Source organism: Cydia splendana, chromosome Z (genome assembly GCF_910591565.1).
Source record: "Cydia splendana chromosome Z, ilCydSple1.2, whole genome shotgun sequence".
Classification (NCBI taxonomy): Eukaryota; Metazoa; Arthropoda; class Insecta; order Lepidoptera; family Tortricidae; genus Cydia; species Cydia splendana.
In genome coordinates this window covers 21,465,635-21,493,148 of record NC_085987.1, presented here as the reverse complement: position 1 = coordinate 21,493,148, position 27,514 = coordinate 21,465,635, and the positions used below count along the sequence as shown (strand labels likewise).

At 40.3% G+C, this 27,514-nt stretch overlaps 1 protein-coding gene across 7 annotated transcripts in view; it reads right to left on the bottom strand.

The window, feature by feature from the left end:
• Positions 1 to 21,224, bottom strand: part of LOC134804688 (FERM, ARHGEF and pleckstrin domain-containing protein 1) — a 91,354-nt gene extending 70,130 nt beyond the window's left edge. For 3 of the 7 annotated variants that reach the window (XM_063777807.1, XM_063777803.1, XM_063777805.1), the window contains exons 1-8: positions 20,988 to 21,224; positions 19,511 to 19,684; positions 17,846 to 17,997; positions 5,100 to 5,204; positions 3,763 to 3,985; positions 3,551 to 3,674; positions 2,644 to 2,708; positions 1,733 to 1,911 (exon numbers count right to left, since the gene is read on the bottom strand). In XM_063777807.1, coding sequence (XP_063633877.1) covers positions 1,733 to 1,911; positions 2,644 to 2,708; positions 3,551 to 3,674; positions 3,763 to 3,985; positions 5,100 to 5,204; positions 17,846 to 17,997; positions 19,511 to 19,586 — 924 coding nt within the window. In that variant the 5' untranslated portion in view covers positions 19,587 to 19,684; positions 20,988 to 21,224. Of the gene's footprint in view, positions 1 to 1,732; positions 1,912 to 2,643; positions 2,709 to 3,550; positions 3,675 to 3,762; positions 3,986 to 5,099; positions 5,205 to 17,845; positions 17,998 to 19,510; positions 19,685 to 20,486; positions 20,864 to 20,987 lie in introns of those variants that run through there. The other 4 variants (XM_063777811.1, XM_063777808.1, XM_063777809.1 and 1 more) reach the window with 3 other exon arrangements.
• Positions 21,225 to 27,514: the final 6,290 nt, after the last annotated feature.

The window sequence follows — 27,514 nt, the reverse complement described above, 5'->3', positions numbered from 1 at the left end:
CGCAACAAGATCTTTGACACAAGGTAGTACTGAGGGTCTGATGATGGATCCGGAAGGTGGTCACCGGTACCAATCAACCATGCAACTAAACCACTTCGTGTTTGGCTTCGTTCGATTCGTCGCAACAAGATCTTTGACACAAGTTAGTACTCAGGGTCTGATGATGGAGCTGGACTGTGGCCACGGGTACCAGTCTACCATGTAACTGAACCACTTCGTGTTTGGGCTCGTTTGATTCGTCGCGATAAGATGTTTGACACAAGATACTACTCAGGGTCTGATGATGATAGACAGGTACCCGTCGCCACCTTCGCGCTCCATCATCAGACCCTGAGTACTACCTTGTGTCAAAGATCTTGTTGAGATGAATAAAACGTGCCTAAACACGAAATGGTTTAGTTGCATGGTTGATTGGTACCGGTGACCACCTCCCGGCTCCAACATCAGATCCTGAGTACTATCTTGTGTCAAAGATCTTGTTGAAACGAATAAAACAAGCCTAAACACGAAGTGGTTTAGTTGCATGGTTGATTGGTACCGGTGACCACCTTCCGGATCCATCATCAGACCCTCAGTACTACCTTGTGTCAAAGATCTTGTTGCGACAAATCAAACGAGCCCAAACACGAAGTGGTTTAGTTGCATGGTTGATTGGTAATGGTACCTTCCAGCTCCATCATCAGACCCTGAGTACTGTCTTGTGTCAAAGATCTTGTTGAGACGAATCAAACGAGCCCAAACACGAAGTTGTTTAGTTACATGATAGACTGGTACCCGTGGCCACCTTCCAGCTCCATCATCAGACCCTGTGTATCTTCAGTGTCAAAGATCTTGTTGAGACGAATCAAACGAGCCTAATCATGTTACTACATGGTTGATTGGTATCCGTGACCACCTTAATCATCATCAGACCCTCAGTACCAGTTCGTTTTTAAACCCTCGTTGATACAAACTTTACATCCTATAGGTACCAAATGCAATGACGAAACATGTAAATAAGCGAGTAGGTACCTATAATTTCTTTCGAGTAATATACCTTCATAAGTACGAGTATGGGGCTATTCATAAATTACGTCGTTTCAAATGGGAGGAGTGGGGGGGGGTCTGGACATCGGATGATGGTAACATGACGTAGGAGGAAACAGATTCATCCGAAGCTTGATTTTTGGATGATTTGAGGGGGGGGGGTCAAAAATCGTCAAAAAAGATGACGTAATTTATGAACAGCCCCTATGTACATTTGCACTGCATTTAGTATTTTCGTACTTACCAAATAACAGTTTTAGAACTTTAAAAGTTAAGTACAGTTAGTGTTGTTATGGTTGATTTCAATATGCTTCGCGAAGGATCAAGAATGTTTAATCCATCATTGTAGTGCGAGTGTGGTAGAAGGGATCGGCGTACTGAGTTCGCACGGCCTGCCGCAGCGCGTAAAATACCTAAACTCGCTCAACGCCGAAATGTAATAGCGCTCTTAATTAATTATATGAAAAGGTATCGTATTAGTGTCGTTAATTTAAGCTTCGAGGCGTAAACTATATATTATAAGATTCCAGCCGCGACAGCAATTGGATCACAAAGACGAATATTCAGAAGACCGTGATAATATGTTCAAATTAAGCAATTATGCATTAAAACTTCGTGTAACTTCGTACCGCCGGTGACACAAGCGCGCTCGATGAAAAACTCTATGGCGGTTAAATATAAGCTTTATTAGTAAAATTCTACTTACGTAACCCTCAGGATGCAATTTGATAAGGAACTTTTTTCTTTTGAAAGATATTTTTCTTATTTTAGCCCAACTGAAGGTGTTGATCTTGGTAAAGTTCTGGAATACTAGAATGCCTAAGTGCGCCACTGCCAAATTTAGCGGCACGGCCTCGTGGTCTTTGGCTGGGTGCATCTTGACGCCTGCAATCATGTTCAATAGATTCATACAATTGTACGTGTTAATTATAACGTACACCGTAACGTATACTGTGATGACGAAATAAATAATATTCAAAGGACATAAAAAACGTATACCTATGTAATATAATTATTTATTTACACACATTATAAACCCTCTTTGGTGCTTTCAAAATCCACAAATAATGATAAACTGTTTTGTTACAACAAAGTTCGTATCTGTGAAAATGTTGTTAATTGCTTCATTATTATATCAAAATCGATATGGTAATGATATTCAAATTTCGAACAGTCGAGATGACATTTATTCGAAATGAAATTAAATGTCAATTGCAAAGAATTTTGACCATAGACTTAGCATCATATATATGTGTCATTATGCCATACGCGTGCGTAAAGTATAAGACACAATAAAGTTTTGCTATACTAACTATACCAAAACTTTCCTGTAAAATGAGCGATAAAGATATTTCGTAGATGCCACCTCATATCCACGAGTGCCACCAGAGAGCAACGATGCCCCAAAGCCGGTTGTAACACGTGGTTAGTGAATAAAACATAGAGAGTTTATAATATGTGTGTAGATAAAATGCTGTATATAACGTACATAATTAGGCATTAAAACACTCGTGTGTTCCAAAAAACTTACACTCGTATTTTAATGCCTTTCATTATGTAGCAGCCACATAAACTATTATTATGAGTATTGTGGCTTGTTTTAATGAAATTACTTACCATATAATTCACACCTACGCGCAGTCTCTAATAAGTTCATGTCAGCTTCTGCAGGACTTTGTCCGCTGTAAAGAATGATACCATTAGCGCACGTGTTTACCTACTTACAGCAATTGACAACATTGTTACATCTTTTTACTTGTTTATTTCTTTGATTTTGAAGCTTGAATAAAAAAAAATACATACATACACTTTTTAAATATTAAAAAATATTAATAAATAGTATGAAAAAGCATCCTTGGCCTACAGACTTTCCAAATATATAAATATCATTTAAAAATACTATTTCTATTTTTAACAGTAACAAGACCTTAGGGGTCATCCATTAATTACATCACACCTTTAGGGGGAGGGAGGGGGTCAAGAAAATGTGACTTGTTGTGACAAGGGGGAGGAGGAGTCACAAACTTTGTGACGTCACTTTAACTTCATCAGTAACCGAAAATTTATTTAAATTATTTTATACGCTAATATACATTTAAATAACAAGTTTTTGAAACGATAATCGTTTTTATTCGTTTAATTTTATTTCTTAATCAGTTTTGGGTTATAAAATTACTAATATTTCTTTTGTCAAAAATATTTTGATAAAATATTAAATAAATATTTGCCGATTTCGATGAAGAAATGTGACGTCACACCAGGGGGGAGGGGTTTGCCAAATGTGACCAAGTGTGACAAGGAGGGGGAGGGGTAAAAAAACCTAGAAATTCGTGTGACGTAATTAATGGATGACCCCTTATTTAATATACCTCAGGTAAAAGTCCGTTTATAATAATCAAGTAAAATATCGACGTACGACGTCGATAGATGGCGCCAATATTTTGATATTGCCAATATTGACGCATTACTACCATTTTTTATTTTATATAGAACGCGCAATTTAAAACGTAAAAAATTAACTTACGAATGCTTTTTGTGGTTTTCCATAATACGTCTCTCAGATTCAGAGTCTTGTCCAGGAAAGAATTTGTATCCGCTAAGGTATGTGTGGTCGGGGTAATCTTCAGGCACGAAGTCTCCGCACTCAGCTGCGGAGTATAAATACGAGTGGCTCAGCTTAAACTGTATGATTATTAAAAAATATTCCAAACAGTTTTGATCACGTAAAGCCCTTACCTTGAACAATGTAGCTAGCCAGCAGAGCGGCCGTGTTCTCATTACACTGTATGCATCCCTGCGCCAAGTCGCGCTTCACTTGCAGGCAGAACAGGTACCGGGTGAACTCCTCCTCCAGCCGCGCGGGGTCCGGCGTGTAGAACTTGACGCAGAACCGCAGCGTGGGCTCCAGCATCGACAGCCCCAGCTGCCGGCACATCGGCTTCTCCACGTCCAACCAGTACTGCGCAAACAGACATGCACTTGCTACATCCCTGTGCGGTGCCCTCAACTCGGGGCACAACTCAAAACGATCGCAACGCATCATGTGTGTTAAAACTTCTTTGAACCGATATATATGTCGTAGTCAGATCGTATAATCCGCCGTATTACATTACGGCTAGCCGTTATCAAAAACAGGGGCGTTTTGAAATGCGGCGGTTCGACGATTAGCCGGATTGTCATTGCGATACGTTTTTCAATAAGGCGGCCAACGTTTAGCCGCATCATACTACTATTTTAGATTGTAGAGTGACCAGTTCTTTCGGTCGCCTACGTAACCGGAGTTTGACAATGTTTGCAATTTAATTTATTTTTACCATTGTCCCACCGCACTACATGTGTTTCTTTTCCAAAACATTTCCTTCACAACTTAAATAGACGGAGCCCCGCAAGCGGGGCTCTATTTCTGGGCGGTTTGCCCTTCGGGCATCTGAAGCTACCTAACGAACCTAACCTACTTACCTACCTACGCTTTTTTCCCCAAAGTGTAATGTTTTCACGGACGTCTCACTAAATCAATAGGTAGGTAGGTTAGGTTCGTTAGGTAGCTTCAGATGCCCGAAGGGCAAACCGCTCAGAAATAGGAGCCCCGCGAAGCGGGGCTCCGTCTAGTTAAGTTGCGAAAGAAATGTTTTTTGAAAAGAAACAGTCCGACGAACTCCAGATTTGATGGACACCCCAGCGTTTGTCAGGCAGCGCCACGGATGTTAAAAATGGGAACTAAAAACTGTCAAAGCGGCGGCTAATGACTCGCTGTATTACATTACGGCTAGCCGTGTTGAAGAACGTATGGCGCCGAATACATTCCGGCGGATTCTCATTCAGCCGCATTCAATCCGGCTAATCGTTAAACCGCCGCATTTCAAAACGCCCCTGTTTTTGAAAACGGCTAGCCGTAATGTAATACGGCGGATTATACGATCCGACTGCGACATATATATAACCAGGCTTATCATACAGTTACATTGACTGACATCTTTATAAAATCAACTGTCAATCAATAGGTGTCATAAATTGCTAGATGGCGCTGCTATTATGCAACAATACAAATATAAGTAAATATATCAATATCATACCCGTGTCCCATTTGCATCTTGGTACTCTAATCCAAAATAATCGGCTTCCAACAAGTGCAACTGTCGGCACACTTGGTCAAACAGCACACGGCCCACAGCCTTGGACTAAAACAACAGATAACATAATTATAGTTTTTAACAATTAAAAAAAAGACGGAAGTTATCAATTCGACAGTATCATTACTAAATACTAATAATATTAGTCCACGAACTGTCAAATCGTATGGGTTAATAATATTAGATTAATACCGGATATTAGACTAATATTTTTAGTCCACGAACTGTCAAATCGTATAGGTTGCCATGACAACACACAAATAATATTAGACTAATATCGTTCGAGAAATGGGCCCCTGCTCGTGGACTAATAATATTAGCTCCTGACCTAATATTAGAATATAGGTCAAATCAAATTGCTTTGTTTTTCATAGTTGCTCGAAATTTGAATGTAAGTACTTAAGTATACATGGTCAAGCAAATCTTGTCAGTAGAAAAAGGCGCGAAATTCAAATTTTCTATGAGACGATATCCCTTTGCGCGTACATTTTTCAAATTTGCCGCCTTTTTCTTTTTCTACTGACAAGATCTGCTTAGCCAACTATAATTATAAAATCGATATCTATGTACAGTAGCGGAAAAAAATCTATCATATTTGTGTTTTTATTAAATATTTCTATATGTGATCGACTCAACCTACGTTACCTTAACTATTATCATATGAAAACTCTTTAAATGGAGAGTATAATCATATATTACATTCATATGATATCATAAAAGACACTCGTTTTGCACAAATTTATTTAAAAGTACCTAAAATAAGTAAAACGCAAAGTATAGGTAAAAGTGGTTTATTAGTAACAAAAAAAAACAACAAAAATAACAGATTCTTGACTGAAAATCAAAATATATGATTAGTACTTGGTACTGAAACCCTTTGCATCAAGAACAGCTTGGCATCTTCGGGGCAGTGATGCAATCACCTTTGCGAGGAAAGAATTTGGAATGAGTTCCCATTCTTCCTTTAATTGCTCAAATCTTTCATTGATATTTCTTGCTTTTCTTGCACTCACACGACGTCCTAGCTCCTGCCATAGATTTTCTATCGGATTCAAGTCCGGACTTTGACTGGGCCATTCCAAATTCCTCACTCTACGTTTTTTGAACCACTGCTTAACAAGATTCGATGAATGTTTCGGGTCATTATCTTGTTGAAATATAAACGCCCTGCCGAAATTTTGGCGTGCCCAGGGAAGAAAAACATCTTGTAATATTACTTCATATACTTCTTTTGTCATAATCCCGTTTATTCGGTGTAACGGACCAACGCCACTTGCACTGAAACATCCCCATACCATAAGGGAGCCCCCGCCGTGCTTGACTGTTAGGGAGCTGGTACTAGGGGTCATAGCGAGCATTGTCGGGGCGTCGTACGTACGTAATTTCATCTGTTCCAAACAGTAAAAACTTGGATTCGTCGCTCCAAATTACCTTTTCCCACATTTCGGCAGTCCAAGAAAGATGTTCTTTCGCATATTTTTTTCTAGCTGTCCGATTCTTCTTGGAAATAAGTGGTTTCTTAGCAGGGCGACGAGCACGAAGTCCACCATCAATCAGACGATTTCTTGTAGTACGTACGGTCACAGAAACTGAATCTCCAGCCGATATTTCTCGCATAATGTCGCTCGCCGTGAATCGTGGATTGTCTCTGGCTAATCTCAAAATGTTGCGGTCAACCAAATGTGATGTGCAGCGTGGGCGACCAGGTATGTTGGGCTTTTTTACACATCCGTGAAGCTTTTCGCGTTTTAAAACCTTCGATATAGTCGACTGATGAAGTTGAAATTGCTTAACCAGCGTCGATTGCGTTAAGCCATTTTTGTACCCCATTACAATTGCTTCTTTTATAGCTACTGATAAGTTTTTATTTCCACGAGGTCTCCCCATGACGGAACTGATAATTCTTACAAATATTGTTACGAATTAACACGATATTCTGTTTTTTATCGACTTATATACTACAAGTGACGGACGTCATGTTCCAGAAATACGAATTCAAATAGATTTTTGAAATATGTACCGGCCTGTTAGCATATATTGGGCCTAGAATAAATCAATACAACCTTTTTTGATTAGTTATCAACAAATTCAGTCCCTGGTTTCATCTATTTTGATATATTTTACAGAAAAATCACAATATGATAGATTTTTTTCCGCTACTGTACATTCATAAAACTTTACGGGCCTGATTTAGTTAAATTATGTTTTATCCCTTTCTTACAAATACATAAGTCAAAATGACGGATAAAGACAAACGATTATTAATTAGCTAATTGAGGTAGCGCGTTTATGAATAAGGGGGGTAATAATTATGCAATAAAAACATTTTCACAGATAAGACATTTGTTCTGACAAAACAGTTTATCTTTATGCTAGTCGCAACAGGCTATTGTACATATATTTAATTACACAAACGGGTCTACCGCGATTAAAGGTAAAAATAATGAAATTATATCGCGGTAGACCCGTTTGTGTAATTAAATATGTGTACAAAACGCGAGAGTTTAAAGTGTTATATAGGCTATTGTACATGTTTTTTATATTTTTTCAAATTTATGTATTTTTAAATGTTTGTATAACTTCTATAGCCAACTGGTATTTTTATTTATTTCATGAAAATAATATTGGTATAGGCAAAGAAGAATTTTTCCAGCGGTCGGCAACCAGCGGCCCGCGGGCCGCATGCGGCCCGCGAACCTCTCACTTGCGGCCCGCGAGCCTCCCTGGCTATTTTGTATGTAATATTGACAAATGAAAATGTCTGATAAAGTCATAAATATTAACAAAGTGCGGCCCGCGTCCACTTCGTTAACTGCTATGTGGCCCTTGGCTGCTAAAAGGTTGCCGACCGCTGGTTTAAAACATAAACGATAAATGTTAGCGCCCAAAAAGGCAGCCGCTATTATCGTGACGTCATAATTAGAGATGCACCGGATATTCGGTTACTATCTGGTATCCGGCCATGATTTTAACATCCGGCCGGATACCGGATAGTGGCCTACTATCCGGCCAGATACCGGATAGTAATATTGCTTGATTTAGGAGTAAACAAAATTGGAATAAAAAACAGTCACGGTCATAATCGTACTTGTTTTTTATTTTAAAACTATTTAATCATTCCACTCACTTGCACACGCACTCATTTCGAACCTAGAAATGAGTCCGCGCGAACGTCCACTACAAAACAGGTCAAAACCTGCACAATGCGCACCTGTATAACCTAAATGTAGGTATAGTTCCGCAGGCCGAATGTTCGGCGGCCGGATACCCGATATTCGGCCGCTGGTCAGGCCGAATATCCGGTATCCGGCCAAACAACTATCCGTTGCATCTCTAGTCATAATCATAATAGCAGTAACAAAGAAACTATGGAAAGAAACGTCAAATGTGCACTGTTAACTTTTCGCCGTCGTTGTTACAAATTTAAAACTTGTTTCTGCTACAGTTACGACACTCACGAGAAAAAATGGTGGTCGGCATTTTCGATCACGTGACATACATTATAATAAAACTATAGGTAGATTTTAAGTTTGGATTTAAAAATTAATCTCATGTTTTACAACAAAATAGTTCGTAATTTACAATAAATTCGTATTTTTATGGTAAATAACTATATAAACACACGTAAATGCATTTAGACTGCGGGGCAATTCAAACTAATCGAAATATCTTCCATGTTTTACATTATTAACTAATTTTCAACTATTAGAGTCACTCACAACACGTCTTTTTCGCTATCTGGATATATATGCCGCTCTAGTTAATAATGTAAATCATGGAAGATATTTCGATTAGTTTAAATTACCATTGTATTATGGGTAAAGTTATAGGTGACACAGCCCAGGTAAGAAAGAACATCAAATATTTGATGTAAGTAGGTATTTCAAACAATCAGTCAGATTTATATATGTAATATATATTCTCAATTCTTTTATTAATTTTAGTTTAGTATTTGTATGATTTTATACACATATATATTTTTAAATCAAATTTCTATAAAGAAAAATACCCACTGTATGTAATTGCATGTATTCTATCGTAATTTAATTTAAATTGTATTTTTTTGTAATGTTTTGAAAAGATGTGTCCCGCCGAGTTTGTTGCCGGTCCCACATTGGGATACCCTCCTCCAATTGAGGGGGGACTTAAATCTTCTGGAGACGGAGGTTGGAGCCGGTGTAGCTTTATGTGACGTTCATAAGCGCATTGTAATATGCCTACTTGAATAATAAACTATCTTTATCTTACGCCGCAGTCTAAATTGCCCCCTGCACCTACTTAATTTAATTTTGATAGATGAAGCTACCCTACAGCTGTAATGCATAATTATTTTCCATCGTATTTTCACGGAAACGTACGAATGTATCTTGCTATTTCAGTCAGTCTCAGTACAAAACGTACCGAGGTTGACTGAAGTAACATGACAAATAACGTCACCGAGAAAATACGATGGAAAACAATTATTAATAATTACATCTGTATTTGGGTAGGTGTTCAGTAAATTGTTAGTAAGCATATGCATACATATAAAACGTTGAAACAAGAATGTATCTGACCTAAACACTTACTAGTATGGAGGTAATGAGATAAAAGTGTTGCTGGAAGTCGTAAGTCTTCCAATTTGCGGCTCGCGTTTTATTTATAAAGCGCTGCGTCCCCTCCTACACGGCTCGATGGTCAGTTGTTTAATGCTAATTTACCGTAACTGATAGCTGGCAGAGGTCGCCAGTTTCATTTTATTAGACGCCAGCCTGAGCCTTGAAAATGAACATTTTTAAGGATAGCTTTATTGCCATACTGAGCGTAATATTATAGGTTGAGAGTTGAGATCCGAAAATCAATGAAAACTATTAAATGGTAACTAATTGTTGAAAAAACCCACGAACGACTGTAAGAGAAATCTCTCAGTTCAACAAATAATATTTCTGCGCATATATGGGTTTATTTACTTAATTTGACACTTAAATGGCATGTACCTACATGTACGAATACTAATATTCTAAAACAGTCTCCTTGTGATCTCTATGGGAACAATATTAATGAGCCACTCTAGATAAATGGATTATAAATGTTATGATTAAAGTTTCCTTGACTTTTGGGAACAGGCTAGTTAGATGTGAATATTTTATAGAAATGCCCCCGACAACCCAGCGACGCCGGCGGCTCTACTAGAGACATCACAAAACACCGGCTTCACTACTACAAGTTTTTAGGCCCAGATTGAAAAAAAAAAACAAGATATACTTATAGTTACCCTCACTTCAAATTGGTAATACAATAGTAGTTTATGTGACTGCTACATAATGAGAGGTATTAAAATACGAGTGTGGGTTTAAGAAACGAACGTTAGTGAGTTTCTTAATAGGATCACACGAGTGTTTTAATGCCTAATTATGTACAGTTACATACACTACTTTATCTAAACACATACTTAAAACTAACTAAAAGATAAACTGTACGTCAAATGGCGGTGAATGTAACCTTTTTTGACGCATGTCACACATCCGTAGTTTTTTTTAATTCCTAGACCTCTCCTAGACAAAATAATGAAGTCCCTATTCTCATGTCACTCGAGATCAAATATCGTGCGGTTTATATTTAAAAAACATACTAAATTGACGTTTCTTATCGATAACTGTTTTAATATCTATGGATACTAGAATAGAGACCTACTTGAGTTTTGACTGCTGTTCCAAATTTAAACTCATAACCTACAAAAATCTATAACGTTATGTACATTAAAGTACAAATTTTCCTACTACCACAGATAAGAAAGTTCTCATAGTAAAATTGGTTGTAATAAAGCTTGTCATTTCCTACGGTTTCTGAACGCATTATAGAGCACTAATGACATGTGTGTAGATAAAATCAATGTTTTACACACATCATCCCTACACTAAGCCCCTCAATGAAGTCTCATGCTTTGAAAAGAATCAAAAATATTTATTTGTAAGTTTTGATTGATCCCATTTTTTAGGCTTTATATGGTTACCCTAACATACTCGTAATGATTAACAAAGAATTTCAGATAAACATTTTTCTCTTTGGTATGTCTTTCCCATCACGGAACAATGGTGTTCCGGACCTTTGGGAGGCGTGCGCGGAGCCGAAGCCAACACGTAGAGGCCCTTTTGACACTTTAATGAAATGTAAGGGGTACACCGAGCGGAGGCTGCCCTTGCCCGTGTCATGGGACGCACGCAGAGGCAGCACCCGCCAGGGTGTAAGGACTATTGAGAGTTGATGGAATCTAAAATGAACTAGGTTATTGGGTGAAAGCGATGGACTAAGAACTGAGCTATGGGGTAAAAAACCGGACACCTGCCTAATAAAACGGTATGCAATTTTATTTCCGGCAGACGGTGACTCGCCCTCACAAGATGGGCCCCCACAAAAAGCGACATCTAGGATGGCTCAAGGGCAACACCGGTGTGAGCGGCTCAGGGGTGTCGAGAGGTGTGCGCCGCTTTCTACCCAGTGGCTGTTAACAGCCACTGTGCCAACTCGCGTCTTATGCATATTTCACTTCCACCCCTGGAGCTTATAGCTCTAACGACTCCACTCTGGCCGGCCGGCTAAGGCAAGCCAGAGGCAGAGAATCCTGTCCCACCCACCCTCCTTGCGGGTAACAGAACTCTCCAGGAGCACTCGGGTACGTGAGGTCGCTAATCCCCAACAGCTCGCCACAAGCTGCCCTGCGTTGACTGATTGCACTGGTAAAACCAGCGGGCGATGGGGTCGTCACATCCCTACGCCTATTTGGTTATCATTATCAATCACCTGCCACAGTATTTATGAAGTAAACGTGTTTTGATTAGTAATTGTCACTTGTCAAAGAAAATAAGAGTGACAGGTATGACAGTTAGGTATTTAATGATATTCATCTTCGAGCAACACGGAAGGGAGGCGGCATTCGCACTATTTCCCCTCTGCCTAGGTACAAGATCAACTGATCTAGCGCGGGTAATAAAACTAGTTGCGCTCGGATTTTTCACTAGACCGAGGCCAGACGCGCGCGTGAACACAGCAGCAGAAAAATTGCCTAATTGCTCGGTTTTTTGTTGTAAAAAGAGGTCGGGGACATCAAATTTACAAAAAGAAGGTATTACATTTCACATGTAATATTTTTTTTACATATCATACGTTTAATTACATTTAAACACAACTATTATATTTTAGTCTCATGTAATTGTTGGATTTATCGGTTTTGCTCGCTCAGTACAAATTGCGGATCGGTCGAGCGACAAATCCGACTTCTCATCTCTCAGAATACAATAAAATTCTTCGACAAAAATGTCTTAGTGTGCGTGTTGTGACACTTGTGACTCGTCCGTACACAAAAAGAGATCGAGGTTTGCAAGATTTGTCTTTGACGTGTGTCATTTTCTATGTACATATTTGTGTCGTCATTACAGATTGGATTTTGTATGTAAGTGTGTGAGAAGTGGGACTGTGTGCACCTTTCCCCCCGCAAAAAATGGCAGAAAGATTTGTACGGTAAGATATCGCTTGGGCCCCTCCCTTCCGACGTGTCGGAAGCCGGCGTTGCTCGAAGATATTCATGATCGTATTTAACCTTAGAGGATATAACCAACGGAGACGCCATTGCTATAATTTTCGGTACAAAATAGTCTGCCGTTTTTTGCGGGGGAGGGGCACATCAAATGTATACGTAACGTAAACATAGCCATATCAGATTAACGTCAGTCCATACATCTGGTTGAGATGGGGTTGACCATTGGCCGCCTATTTTGACAAAGGGGAACGCCTGTTAATGACCACTCCGTTTGGTTAAGTTTACTAAAGTTGACAAGCCGATAATAATCGTTTGTCCCTTTCCGACGTATTGGTATGATGGAAAGGGACAAACGATTATTATCGGCTTCTTAACTTTAGTAAACGTTTATGAATAAGGGGATAAGTACTTAACCCTGGCCTACGGTTTAAAAACGATAATCGAATGTCAGTTTTACACATTGAATATAGAAGACATTTGAAGTGACCCATACTATCGCTGGTGCGCCAAAAATGCTTCCTAATCATTCCTATATAATAGGTACCTAGACTACCCACCTAACAAAATTAAGCATAAATTGAACTAGGAGCGAAATCGCTCCTTATAGTAACAGCAACCAATATTAAATGATTCCTCCCCTAAAGCAGGCAAGTTAACAATATGGCTATTGGGGTTATCGACGCTGCCGGCGAAGCCTATCTGGAGACATTTGGCTAAATGCCAGCTTCCTATGAGACAGCACTTGACTGTCTCGATGGCCGTTAAACGCTGACATTACATACTGTGTACCACAGGATTTTTTGAGTCGGTTACTCAATAAGCGGGTAGTAACTTCTAGGAATAGGTAAGTAATTGTTATTATTATTTAAAATGTCGAAACATAAGGAAAAAGTAAATAACTTACAACTATGGTTGATATTCAAGTTCCAGTAAATAAAATCTAACTTGTATAAATAATTATTTTGAGTATCTAATATAGAATAACGTCGGCTAAAGTCGCAAACCTCGTAATTCAACCTGACCAAATATTACAGGAGGCACAAAACAATTCTTATCAAATATTTTGTATGAAGACTTGCTTAGCTTTTTTTCATTAAGTTAAATGTATCCGTCAGATTGTAGAAATTTATTCATTGAAAATATAATCTGAAACCAGTATACAGGGTGATCAATCCAAATGGGTCAGTATGGAGAAGTCAGAAACTATGAGAGATAGCGAAATCTGTTCTTAGGAACCATGGCTTCGATTTTAGATTTAATAATAATGGCATTCAAATTTTTTTAATCTCTCATACATAACCGGGAATCGATCCTGGTCGAAGTCTCTGTAATCAATCAATGTTAGGTATAAATTCTGCAACTTTGTTCGTTGTTATTGTTGATGGTGCGAATCATAAGTCACAAGGAACACATTTTTAATATTGTAATTGTAAGTAATTGAAAGAAAAACCCAACAATAAGATAATTATTTTATTTTAGTAAATATTCAAAATGGTACCCATTTTCTGGATGCAAAATTTAATTATTTTGGGTAACGATTTCTGAAAATTTGCATACATATGTAAGTCGGGCGATAATGCAATATTATGGTACCATCCAGCTGATCTGATGATGGAGAGTGGCAGGAGGTGGCCACAGGAACACTGTGATGAAACAACGTAACCTAATTTTATTGTGTTAGGGGCATAGATATATATTATACAAAGATTACGTCTAAGCGAGCTGTCACTGGGACCACTTTTGTTTAGTGTACGATTAACAATGTGGAAACACCTTGCTGTAGCCATGTCGATAAAGTCATATCGATAAACTATCGACATTTCTTGCAATTTTAATTTTACTTCAAAGGTTTAACGATACCTAAAATGAACAAAAACGCTTTTATTCTTTATTGTGGTTATCAGATCACAATTTTATCGTCACGCCCCAGCAGGGAACGAAGGGAAAGTTCAGATATTTAATTAAAATACATAAATACCTACTAAAATATGTGTTCCGCAATAGTTGAATTATTTTATTATATTATAATATATTCAGTATCCATTAGCATTTCAATTATGTTTATGTTTAACGAAGATATTGAAGCTTCAAACAATGGCTATTTCGTTCTGCTGTGTAGCGTTTATCGATATTAACATGATTAAAATCGACTTTTCACATCCCTAAAAGAGCACACATATACGTTTTTACGCACACATACACAACCTGGTTCCACCTAAAAAGGGGACACCTTGATTTGAAGTCCATCTTCTCAACAGTATGGTTGTCCTTTTTTGACAAACGGCATATTTAAAAGAGCAAGGAGAGAGAAATGATACTAGTTGCTGCGCCGTCAAAGAGAACAGACAACGTTGGGGCCTTGGTTAGGGGTTTGTCTCGATGAGTATTACTTGAAAGTAAGAAAAGTAGGTACAGTCAGCGAGAAAAGCTTGTATCAAAAATGAAAATTTGCCAAAAACTTAGACATGCTCTGAAAGTGGGTTATTGTTTATCTATGATGTGAGCAGAAAGTGACAGTAGTGGTATTTTTTTTTACATTTTACGATATACAATAACAATTGGGTTTAAATGGATTTGTTGTACTATTTCTATTATAATATTTAATAGAGATGCACCGGATATTCGGTTACTATCCGGTATCCGGCCATAATTTTAACATCTGGCCGGATACCGGATAGTAACAATGCTTGATTTCGGAGTAAACAAAATTGGAATAAGAAACAGTCACGGTTATAATTGTACTTGTTTATTATTTTAAAACAATTTAAACATTCCACTCACTTGCATGCACACTCATTTCGAACCTAGAAATGAGTCCGTGCGAACCTTCACTACGAAACAGGTCTAAACCTGCATAATGCGAACCTGGAAAACCGAAATGTAGGTATAGTTTCGGCGGCCGGATACCGAATATTCGGCCGATGGTCAGGCCTATCCGTTGCATCTCTAATATTTAACTCCCTAACCCATAAAATAACTATATTTTTACCTAAAATGTTAATTAACAGTACCCTCAAGAAATAGTATAAATGTTTATACTTAGTCATGTTTTTTAAGTACACATGCATTTTAATTTCCTCGTATTCGAAATTAAAAGTAATGTTTAACTCGGGTGAAAGGCACCATTTCAGTCACTCTACTCTCTGCGTTCTATCTCTAAACTATCTGTTACTATCTCGACTGAAATAAGTGGCTTTCATCCCTTGGTTAACTATTGTTACAAATTCCAACTGCCTGCTAAAGACCAAATGTATGAAAATCGTCATACCAGTCGTTATTGAGAATATAAAGGTAATTTTGCAAGTTTGGCTCCACTGCTATGAAGAATAGAAGCGTGACGGCATCGCGAGACATAGTCTCATAGATCTCAATGGCAGATATATTATGTAGTCATACTCTATTCAAAGAATAAAACACCTCTTTTGTTATGCCAGTGAGTGGGCACGTAAACCACTGATGAAGTCATTTTGTTGTCATAGTTATACATAAGTTATACAAAAATAATTTTAAGCTACACGTTTGCGTTACTTTTATGTAACAGTTATTGGTAGTATCGAATTTAAAGAAGAGCGAATGCAAAAGCAGGAAAAAAAGGCGAAAAGAATTTTAAATTTAGAATGGCGCTGACAGTTTCATGTCCAATAACGATGTACCTACTCGTAAGTGCGCGTGGCCTCCCCTTCCTTCGCTGGAAGCTGGAACGTCCTTGCGCTATAAAGGACATTCTATACTTTACATAATCTGGGGGTCTACCGCGAAACATGAAAATTGAAAGTTCGGTTTCTGCCTCTCTATCACTCTTGCCTATTCGATCGATAGAGAGGCAGATAACGATATTTCGGCCACCTGGTTTGCGCTGCGCTGCGTGAACTGCGTCGCCTGCGTCTTAGCATATGCTTAGCCTTACAGTGCAATAAGCGTTATGTGTCCCTACTATGTACCTTTCCGGTGCATGCGACACTAAACTCAAAATACACCAATCTTCAAATACTACCAAACAGCAGCACATTCAACTGACCATTGGTAAACCTTATCCCGTTGCAATAACGTATACGAACGATCAATTAGGAACGAGGACGGCCGCTTTTCCATACAAAGAGAGGAAAATGATGAATAAGTTTATAAGAATAGGCGATTTCGCACGGCTCCTCATTCGTTTTAATATTGTCGACGGACTGTCGTGTGTTAATATGTATAAAAGTGTCAGCGTGCGTGTGATATCCCTCATAGACATTGACGACCTATATAAATATAATATTTCAAGACCTGCATGCATAAGTGATGTTAAATTGGCGTAAAGTTAGCCTCCGCTTGATAACGATCACCGCAATCCACTAACAATCGTCAATCAATTAATTACATTGCGCCCTTGTTACACGTAGATATCCAGTAGATATTACAGGTACATATCTAGTAGATTGCAGGTAGATAACCAAGACTGACAGGTTAACTTTCTACTATACGAAAAAATATTATTGGTATCTAACCCGTTTATTAGCGCGGGGACTATAGCCCAATCTCTCTCGCGCATGAGAGAAGGCCTGTGGCCAGCCGTGGGACGTATATAGGCTGAAATATTAATATTTATTTTATTTTTGAATTTATCGTTTAAGTTTTTCTTATAAGTGATGCATTATTCAGCAAGATTAGTTCCTGTCTGGCCAAACTGTCATATCACTCAGCATTTTTGCGCTTCGGGTACGTTTTAAGTTTTAAGGTCTACTGGTCTGGCCAGAGGCCATCAACATTTGAGAAGTTTTGACAAATGGGCAAAGGTGAAATCATCATCATCATGTTTTGGACGAAAATGCTAAAATCACTATGTCTTGGAGGATACAACCAAACGGAGTAGCCATTAACAGGCGTTCCACTCTATCGAAACTCTATGACCAATGGTCATACACATTGCATGGACTGACGTTTGTTACATATATTTGACGTGCCCCTCCCCCGCAAAAATCGGCAGACTGTGTTGTACAGAAAATTGCAGAGAAGGCGTCTCCATTTGATTGCGGTTTGGTGGTAACTACTGGAAATTCTTTTTCCCAGTGGTAACAATTGGTGGTAACTAGTAGGAATAACCCACCTTTTGTGACATACAGCCTGCTGACAGATGGCAAGACAGACATAAACTTTCATTGATGCCTATGGCTGTTTTTTTTATTAGCCTTACCTGTATTTGAAACATGGATATTGTGTCGTCTAACATCTGCACCCTGACCGCCAGCATCTTGCCGCCTTTCTTCGGAGTAGCGGGGGGAGTCCGCGAGCCCCCTCCTGCACCGTCCACCCCCGCCGGCGTGCTAGCCGAGTGGTGCATACGGCCTGAACAAAAACATGCATGTATGTTTTTTCAACATAATAGTACATTGCCTTTTGTAAAGATACATTAAAAAATTAAAATATAACACAATATAATATGTCAGCTGTAGGGGAGCGCTGGTGGCCTCGCGGTAAGGGCGTGCGACTTTAATTCCGGAGGTCGCGGGTTTCAAACCCCAGCTCGTACCAATGAATTTTTCGGAAATTATGTACGAAATATCATTTGATATTTACCAGTCGCTTTTCGGTGAAGGAAAACATCGTGAGGAAACCGGGCTAACCCCAATGAGACCTAGTTTTCCCTTTGGGTTAGAAGGTCAGATGGCTGTCGCTTTCGTAAAATTTAGTGCCTACGCCAATTCATGGGATTAGTTGTCAAGCTGACCCCAGGCTCTCATGAGCCGTGGTAAAAAGCAGCGACAACGCGAGAAAGATGTTGTCAGCTGTAGGGTAGTTCAAAAAACTACTTAATTATCTTTTTGTTGGCCGCACCCTCTGGGTTTGAACTAATATCTTAAATACCTATTAGGACTTAGCCGATTTTATTATTTCTTTTTTTGTATGAAACATGCGGCATGTACAGAATATTTTTTTATAGTGTGGCCTTAAAAAAATCAGACCTAAGGATTTGATACTTACTTCAACTACAACCCTTTATTAGTTTCTGAAAACAATGGTTCTTGACAGTTAACCATAAAGGCTACTTAAATACTACTTTCGTCAATAGGCCTAACACATCATTACTACCATAGTTAATACATATGTGGCTTTCCATTACAGTAGGGCCCTTATGCTTCAAGTGCAATAAGGACCTTTTGTATGTGAAATTCCAACAGAAATTCTGATAGAATGGTCTTTATGGAAAGCCACATATGCATATGGTGTCATGGTGTGGAACATAATGAGGGACCTTTTTGGAAATGGATATAGCCTTAGCCCTAGCACTAACTGCTTACCATTGGACGGGCGGTGTGCTTGTTTGCCACCAATATTTTAATGTAATAAAACTCCATTATATCGCCAATAAATAAGTACTTACATATTTTGCGAAGCTAATGACAATTGTCACAAGAAACACGACAATTGTCACGAAATTCCGAAAGAGAATTCATTTCCTGTCAAGAATTACCGAAAATTCTTTTAAGTAATTTAAATCTTGTGACAACTGTCATCATCATCATCATAAACTTCGCAAGAGAAACACCTATTTTTTGCCGATATAAGAAAGTTATTTTTAAATAATACAATGATGGTGACAAACAGGAATACGGCCCGCCCTATGGTAAGCGGTAACCGCAGCCCATGGATGCCTGTAACGTCAGCAACAGTGACATTTGTCGAATTGTCGCACCTGTCACCGTGGTGAAATAGGGGCCTGTTAGCTGCATGGCCACCACAACCCAAGTTTCATTCCTACCTAACCTATATATAGGAGACATACAATAATACTACATTGCAGCCTTTCAAAATTAATGAAGGTCTGGCCGTCATGGGCTCTCATGCTAATAACTCTTACCAGGTAGGGTATGGTATCCAATGGTGGACAAATGTCCAGTAGAGTTGCAGGATCCTGGGGGAAGGTCTGATTCCATCTTTCTGTTATCCGTAAACCAGCTTCAAGTCCAACTCCGGAACAGATTTTACGAGAGCCATATTAGCTCTCCCTCGATGCATTGTTTCTCCAGGGTGTCTGTGTTCAACAAATTAACAACACTCAGTATCTTGCGAGGATATTGCTGCACAAAGCATCTGAGTCTGTGGAGATGTGCCTAATCCGAGGCAATGGTTATGAGTATCTTATACCTTTAAACGAGCAATTCTTGTTTATTTATTGATATATATATTTCGGGGATCTCGGAAACGGCTCTAACAATTTCAATGAAATATGCTATATGGGGGTTTAATCGATCTAGCTAGGTCTTATCTCTGGGAAAACGCGCATTTTTAAGTTTTTTATATGTTTTCCCAGCAAAGCTCGGTCTCCCAGACATTATGTATTAAATTGTGGTACAGGCAATATGATAATTTGATAATAATACCAACTTACATGAAGAACCACCTAAATATCTCTTTAATTTACTAGATGCTTAAAAATATCCACAACATGCACTGTAACACCTCTTCAATGATCAGATATTTGTAAAAACTTGTTTGATCCAAGACTATATAATACCTAAACAATTTAATTTCTACTCTTTATTTATTAAAAATCTCATTAATGAAATTAACAGATACAATTTATTAATAACTACTGATGCAGAATGATAATACCATTGTTTTATTATTGACAAGTGATCAATCTATGCAGTTTTATGTTCAAGGTACTTACTCTTAAAGATAATTACAACTAGAATGAAGTACTCAGTAAGTATTTAGTTACCGTAAATGTGAATACCAATTAACTAATGGATATGAACCAACAATCAAAAGGAAAGTACAACATCTCTGAAAGGCACAAGATGAATCATTTAAAAATTATTTTACTTACTTACCTGTGTCAAACCAATATCAGCATTTTGACTGTTCAAATGGATAAACAAAAGCACTGTATAAAACACAGTTTTTACGTCGGAAATAGTTCAAAGCAAAGGCTATATTTTATTTTGAATTGTACTAATAGCAGAAACGGGGGTGTTCGCTTTTACGCCCTTAAAGTATAAATAGTTAAGTTTCAATGCAATAATCAGAAAATAGGTCAACAGAGGTGTGTCCGGTCACTCCGACAGAGACAGCAGACGCACTGGCTGTCGCTGCCTCCACTCCACCTTCCTTCACCTCCGCCGCGACGTTAGCAGCGCCGCGCTCGCCGCCGCCCACGGGGCGCAGCGCATGACAATCTAATAAGACGTAAGACCCTTGCCTATTTAATTACCACCGGTACACACTGAACGCCTAACAAATTATTCAATAATTTCCAAGCTTCCTCTAACTACTTGTTCCAATATAAACATAAAATTATGCAGATATCTAGTTTAGGAGGTATCTTTTCTTACTTTCTGACACCAGTAGATGAAAGAGAGGTCAGATGCAACACCCGGTTCCCAACGTTCCACAACGGGTACGAGCTAGTCATTGATCTAATTGGTCACGTGATGCACCAGCATTATTTTTTCAAGTTTATAGCACATTTCATTTTGTTACTTTCGTAGATGCATAATATGAGAAAACAACCGAATTTATGATGGAGCGTACGAAGTTCGAGAAAATTTATCAAAAGCATGTAACGCTAAATTAACGACATTAAACTCAGTGGTTCGCCATATTTATTTACTTTGAAATATGTTGCCATATCCAAATCGCATTCAAAGAGAATATGAGTATGACCATATGCGTGAATCGCGGGCGAAGCCGCGAACGCGAGTGTGGAGTCGATTTCGCAGGTCTGCGTTCAGGACTCCACACTCGCGTTCGCGGCTTTGCGCCGCGATTCGCGCACGAGTGTGGAGGAGGCTTTATGAGTATAGCTGAAATATTGTGTTTTGGAACCAATACAAGTGTACCGATAATATTAAAAGGGATTTCAAAATTTGTCATCAGGCTAATGGGGTTGGCCGGTGGAAGTTTTAAGCAGATGGCGCCATCATAGCTTGCCCCGTCAATCCCTAGAATTGTGTCAAATTTTTGTTTTTTTAATACCCTGGATGCCAGCTCTTTAAGCCAAATCTCATAGAAAAAGGGGCAAGCTATGATGGCGCCATCTAGGCAAACCTTTGACAGTTGCCAACCCCATTGTTGGATTTATCGATTTTGCTCGCTCAGTACAAATTGCGGATCGGTCGAGCGACAAATCCGACTTCTCATCTCTCAGAACACAATAAAATTCTTCAACGAAAATGTGTTAGTGTGCGTGTTGTGACACTTGTGACTCGTCCGTACACAAAAAGAGATCGAGGTTTGCAAGATTTGTCTTTGACGTGTGTCATTTTCTATGTATTTGTGTCGTCATTATAGATTGGATTTTGTATGTAAGTGTGTGAGAAGTGCGACTGTGTGCACCTTTCCCCCCGCGAAAAATGGCAGAAAGATTTGTACGGTGAGATATCGCTTGGGCCCCTCCCAAGATGTGTTGCTCGAAGATTATAATCGAATGACAAACCGAACGCGATTGTAAACCATATATATATAATATACCAGATATTGAAGCTTCACTTAATCGGTGCGCCCGCAACCGCGACCGCGAACGGATGCATGGCGGGTAGTTGAGTGCGCGAGCGCAGCTTAACGGTGTTAAAAATGGAATCGTCAGCGTCTAAAACGGTGAAGTGTGCGAACTGTGACATTGTTATATGTGAATTATTGGCTTTTGTTCAAAATAAAACGGGATTAATGGACAACGAGAGTATGTTGCGAATTTTAGAAACCGCTTTTAGTGAGGCTGAAATAACGGACGCTAAATCTATATTATTCGACAGTTTGAAAGACAAAACTAGGAAAAAAATTACGAGAAGAAAGGATGGGAAAGTGAAGAGAGATTTGGAGGATATAGTGCTATTGTTCCGTGAGGTAGACGACGAGCTTCTGCAAACGTTCGTGGCGAGAGATTTAAATAAATTGCCGGCCGTTACGTTTGATTTCTTGGACGCTTCGGCTCTGCTAAAAGATTTAGTGAGAATTAAGTACGAAGTTAACGAAATAAAGAATAATTATGCCACGATTAAACAAGTGGAAGAATTAGAACAAAAGTGGCAGCAATGTGATAAAAATGCTTCATTTTTGAATGGTCGAGCAAATGTGAATACGAGAAGAGGTGCATGTTTGTTAAATGCTTTAAATAGTGGTCCCATGGGTTTTCTATCGCCAGGTGGATATGGGTCAATGGCCCAGCAACAGGACGGTGACCATGACCGAGCGAAATCGACCTTGTCGTCACAGGTAGAAGCGGGCGCGCAGATTGAATGGCCAGTGAGAGATTCGTCGTCCTTATCGCACGAGAGTAAGGAGAAATCGTTATCTCCCTTACACGCGTCGCCCGAACGGAGTGTCACGGAACCGGTTCAAATGGAGAATGCGCTAAGTCCGAAGGTTTTGGATTGTGATAAGACCGTATGCAGTGCACCTAAAGTTGAAATTTGCAAGACGAAATGGATTAATAAGAACTTCAACGGTCAGCTGACGGTAAAGGCTTGGCCACACACAGAGCGCGACGCAGCGCCGCGTCCGCGCCGCGTGATGCCGACGCGAAGCCTGGTCAAACAGGGCGCGCGCCGATCGCGCCGGCCTCACGCTCTCAACTCGCCCTCAGGGCGCGCGTGAACGCGGCGCGGCCGCGCGGGAACGCGGCGCACCGCTCGCTGCCTAACGTCCGATCCTACTGATGTGACCTTGCGCGACGCGGCGGGCCGCCGCGTTCGCTCGGCGCAGCGCTGCGAACGCGCCGCGCGGACGCAAGGGGCCGCGCGGCGCGGGGCGCGACAGAAGCGGGGCGTGATACCGGCGGGACGCAGTCTGTTTGACGTCGGTAACCTGTTAGCATGTGCCGCGGTCGCGCGGCGTGGACGCGGCGCGGACGCGGCGCTGCGTCGCGCTCTGTATGTGGCCAAGCCTTTAATAAACAAACAATACAGGACGAGGAGGTTAAACAATTATCTTTTGCTGAGCAAGTGCGAAAGGAAGGTGAGTGGAAACAACCTGAACAAGATGAGGATTGGAAATTGGTGCAACGGAGAAAATTACGTAATAAGTTTATTGGGTGTAAAGGAAACGCGGAACTCAGACCGAACGAAAAGTTTAAAGCGGCGATTGACAAGGTGCCTTTATTTATATACAACGTATAAGTGACATTCAAGAATATATTCTCCATAAGACGGGTGAGAAGGTGGCACTGGTTAGAATTACAATGCGTAAACAAAAAGACTATCACTCATATAAACTGTTTGTTGCTGGTAATAAGCTGGATATTTTTATGGACGAGTCGTTGTGGCCGAGAGGTGTGTATTTCAGGCGCTTTATCTCATTAAAAGATTGGCGTAATGAGTCACACATGCAACCCGTTGAGAGAGGAGACCGAGCTAAAGAATCGCAAAATGAGTAGTCAATTATGCAGGCTAATAAGTTTTAATTGCAAATCGGTGAAAAGGTCGATGCAGGGTGTGCAGGCATTGTGTGAGATGGCGGATGTCCTGGCGTTGCAGGAACACTGGTTGTTAGGACATGACTTGCCGATACTGGGAGCAGTGCACAAGGACTTTGCGTACACGGGGGTATCTGCGGTTGACGCCGGGGCTGGTATCCTTACTGGCCGTCCGCATGGTGGCGTAGCAATTTTGTGGAGAAAAGCAGTCTTTAGGCAGGTGTCGGTTATTAAGTGTGAAAGTGTGCGCTTGGCAGCTATTAAAATAGAAATGCAGAACAGGTCTATGTTAGTGTTCAGCGTCTATATGCCAGTAAATGCGCCTGATAACCTACCAATGTTCACAGAGTGTTTGGCCGAAATAAGTGCAATTAGCGCTGAAAATAGTGACGTTGAAGCGATTTTTGTACTAGGAGACTTTAATGCTCACCCTAATGAGTTATTTTGCAATGAGCTTCTGCATTTATGTGCGAATCAAAACTGGTTTTGCGTTGACCTCGAGATGTTGGGCACTGACTCGGGGACACATACGTTCACGAGTGAAGCCCATGGCTGTAACAGGTGGTTGGACCACTGCATTGTAACAGAAGCAGCGAGGCAAACAGTGCGTAAAATAAAGATAAACTGTGAAATGTATTGGTCTGACCACCTGCCACTTATAATTGAATGTGACATGAATATGGTCCAAATAAAATGTGATCCTGGCAGGACGCGATATGACGGGGTGGTGTGGGGTGAGAGACAAGCGGAGCAAATCCAACTATACCACTCGATCTGTCACGAGAAGTTGAAGTTGCTTGACTTTCCGGCTGAGTTAACGTCTTGTGCGGATAAGGTATGTTATGAGCCAAAACATAAACAAATCCATGACAGTATGTATAACTGCATTATCAATACAATGACGGGGGCGGCTAGGAGGTCGAGTAGGAAGGGGGGAGGCAGACCGAGTGGGCATATAGCGGGGTGGAACAAATATGTCGCAGACGCTCACAGGGATGCTAGGATTAAGTTCTTAGCATGGGTAGGTGCTAATAAACCATCTGCGGGATTCATTTACGAGGAAATGTGTGAAACCAGAAGGGTTTTTAAGTCACGATTGAAATGGTGCCAGGATAGGCAGGATCAGATAAAAAGCGACATCCTGGCGGCAAATCAGACTAAAAACGATTTCAAATCCTTCTGGAAAAACACAAACAAGTTTAGTGCTAGACCGGGTATCCCTGTGAGCGTTGGCGCTGAAAGCGATAAAAAACATATTGCTAATAATTTTAAGCGTGCGTTTGCAGTAAGGCCACTTATTAAGGACACGACCGGGGTGCTGGATGCTGGGACTATCGCCCCCCCACTGTAACCTTTATGGCCAAAGACGTCGAAGCCATCATAAAAAACATGCAGAGGGGTAAGTCTCCGGGGTATGATGGTCTCAGTATTGAGCACCTCAGGTATGCCGGTGTACACGTGCCACGCGTTCTAGCAATGTTTTTCACGCTTTGTATAAGGCACGCGTATCTTCCCGACCAGCTCACACGCACCGTTGTAGTGCCGCTTGCGAAAAACAGAACGGGAGACCTTTCTGATATTGCGAATTATCGACCCATCTCACTTGCTACTATAATGGCTAAAGTGCTTGACAGCTTGCTTAATGCACAACTACAGAGCCATATAAAGTTGCACGACGCGCAATTCGGTTTTAGGCCTAGGCTGTCAACTGAAGCGGCGATATTGTGCCTTAAGCAAGCTGTCAGGTACTACAGGGACAGAAACACGCCTGTGTACGCGTGTTTCCTGGACCTGTCAAAGGCCTTTGACCTGGTTGTTTACCACATACTGTGGGATAAACTAGCCAAATCGGGAATACCTAATGAATGCATAGTTTTGTTAAAATATTGGTATAACAATCAGGTCAATCAGGTGAGATGGGATGGGGTGTATTCAGACGAATACAAACTACTATGTGGGGTTAGGCAGGGAGGGTTAACATCTCCAACCTTGTTTAACCTTTATGTTAACGAGCTTATTGGGAGGCTCAGCAATGAGCGTGTCGGATGCTATATTTGGGAAACTTGTTTTAACAATATAAGTTACGCGGACGACATGGCGTTGCTGAGCCCCTCAGTAGGTGCGTTGAAAAAGTTGATTGCCATATGCGAGGGTTACGCTGATCAGCATGGTCTTAGGTACAATTCAATCAAAAGTGAAATACTAATTTTTAAGGCTCCAAAGTATAACTCAGAGCTAACTGTGCCTAAGATTGTGCTGGGTGGAGTACCCCTAAAAGTAGTGGGCAGCTTCAGATATCTAGGGCATATGCTCACCGGAGATCTGAAAGACGATATGGATTTGGAGCGCGAGAGGAGGGCTATGGCGGTAAGGGGCAATATGGTTGCCCGCAGATTTGCACGTTGTAACACACAAGTAAAGTTAACGCTCTTTAGGGCATATTGTCAAACTTTTTACACGTGCAGTCTGTGGGCAACATTTACGCAGAGGGCCTATAATACGCTGAGAGTTCAGTACAACAACGTCCTGAGGATGCTGTTGAAACTGCCGAAGCACTGTAGTGCCTCTGGCATGTTTGCAGAGGCGCGAGTGGATGACTTTTACGCCATTAGGCGTAAAAGAATAGCGTCTCTGCTGAAGCGCGTGCGTAGCAGTGATAACAGCCTCCTGAGAACGTTGTCCGAACGTCTGGACTGCCGCCTCACAAAATACTGGGTAGAGGTGGTGATAGGCAGGGCTAAATAACCCATCTTGCCCCGTGTTCCTCTCTGCACGCATTATGTATATGTTAAGGTAGTAAATAGTTATAAGTTTTATGTAAGTACTAACATAGGATGTAAGTTCTTCTGGTTAGCTAACAATAATATGGATCTTTATGGTCTGAAATAAACAAATTTTATTTTATTTAATCGCTATTTCGTTCCGCTATGTAGCGTTTATCGATATATAACATTATTAAAATCGACTTTTCACATCCCTAAAAGAGCAAACATATACGTTTTTACGCACACATACACAACTTGGCACCACCTAAAACGGTAACACCTTGATTTAAAGTCCATCATGTCAACAGTATGGCTATGGTTGTCCTTTTTTGACAAACGGCATTTTTAAAAGAGCGAGGAGAGAGAAATGATACTAGTTGCAGCGCCGTCAAAGAGAACAGACAACGTTGGGGCCTTCTGTGCTATGATGATCGCCTAAAACCCCCTCCACACTCGCGTTCGCGGCTCCGCGCTGCGATTCGCGGACGACTGTAGAGGTCGCTTAAGAGTCTGGCTACTGAAATATTACACAAATGATTGGCGGGAAATTCATAAAATCTTGGGCTGGTCACACTTCGTGTAGTAGGAATTATAGTTTTGATACTAGAAAATATTTTTGATTTTCTGTGCACACGTAAGGTACCTAAGGAAATAAGTTAAATATACGTTGACGTGCACTCAAACT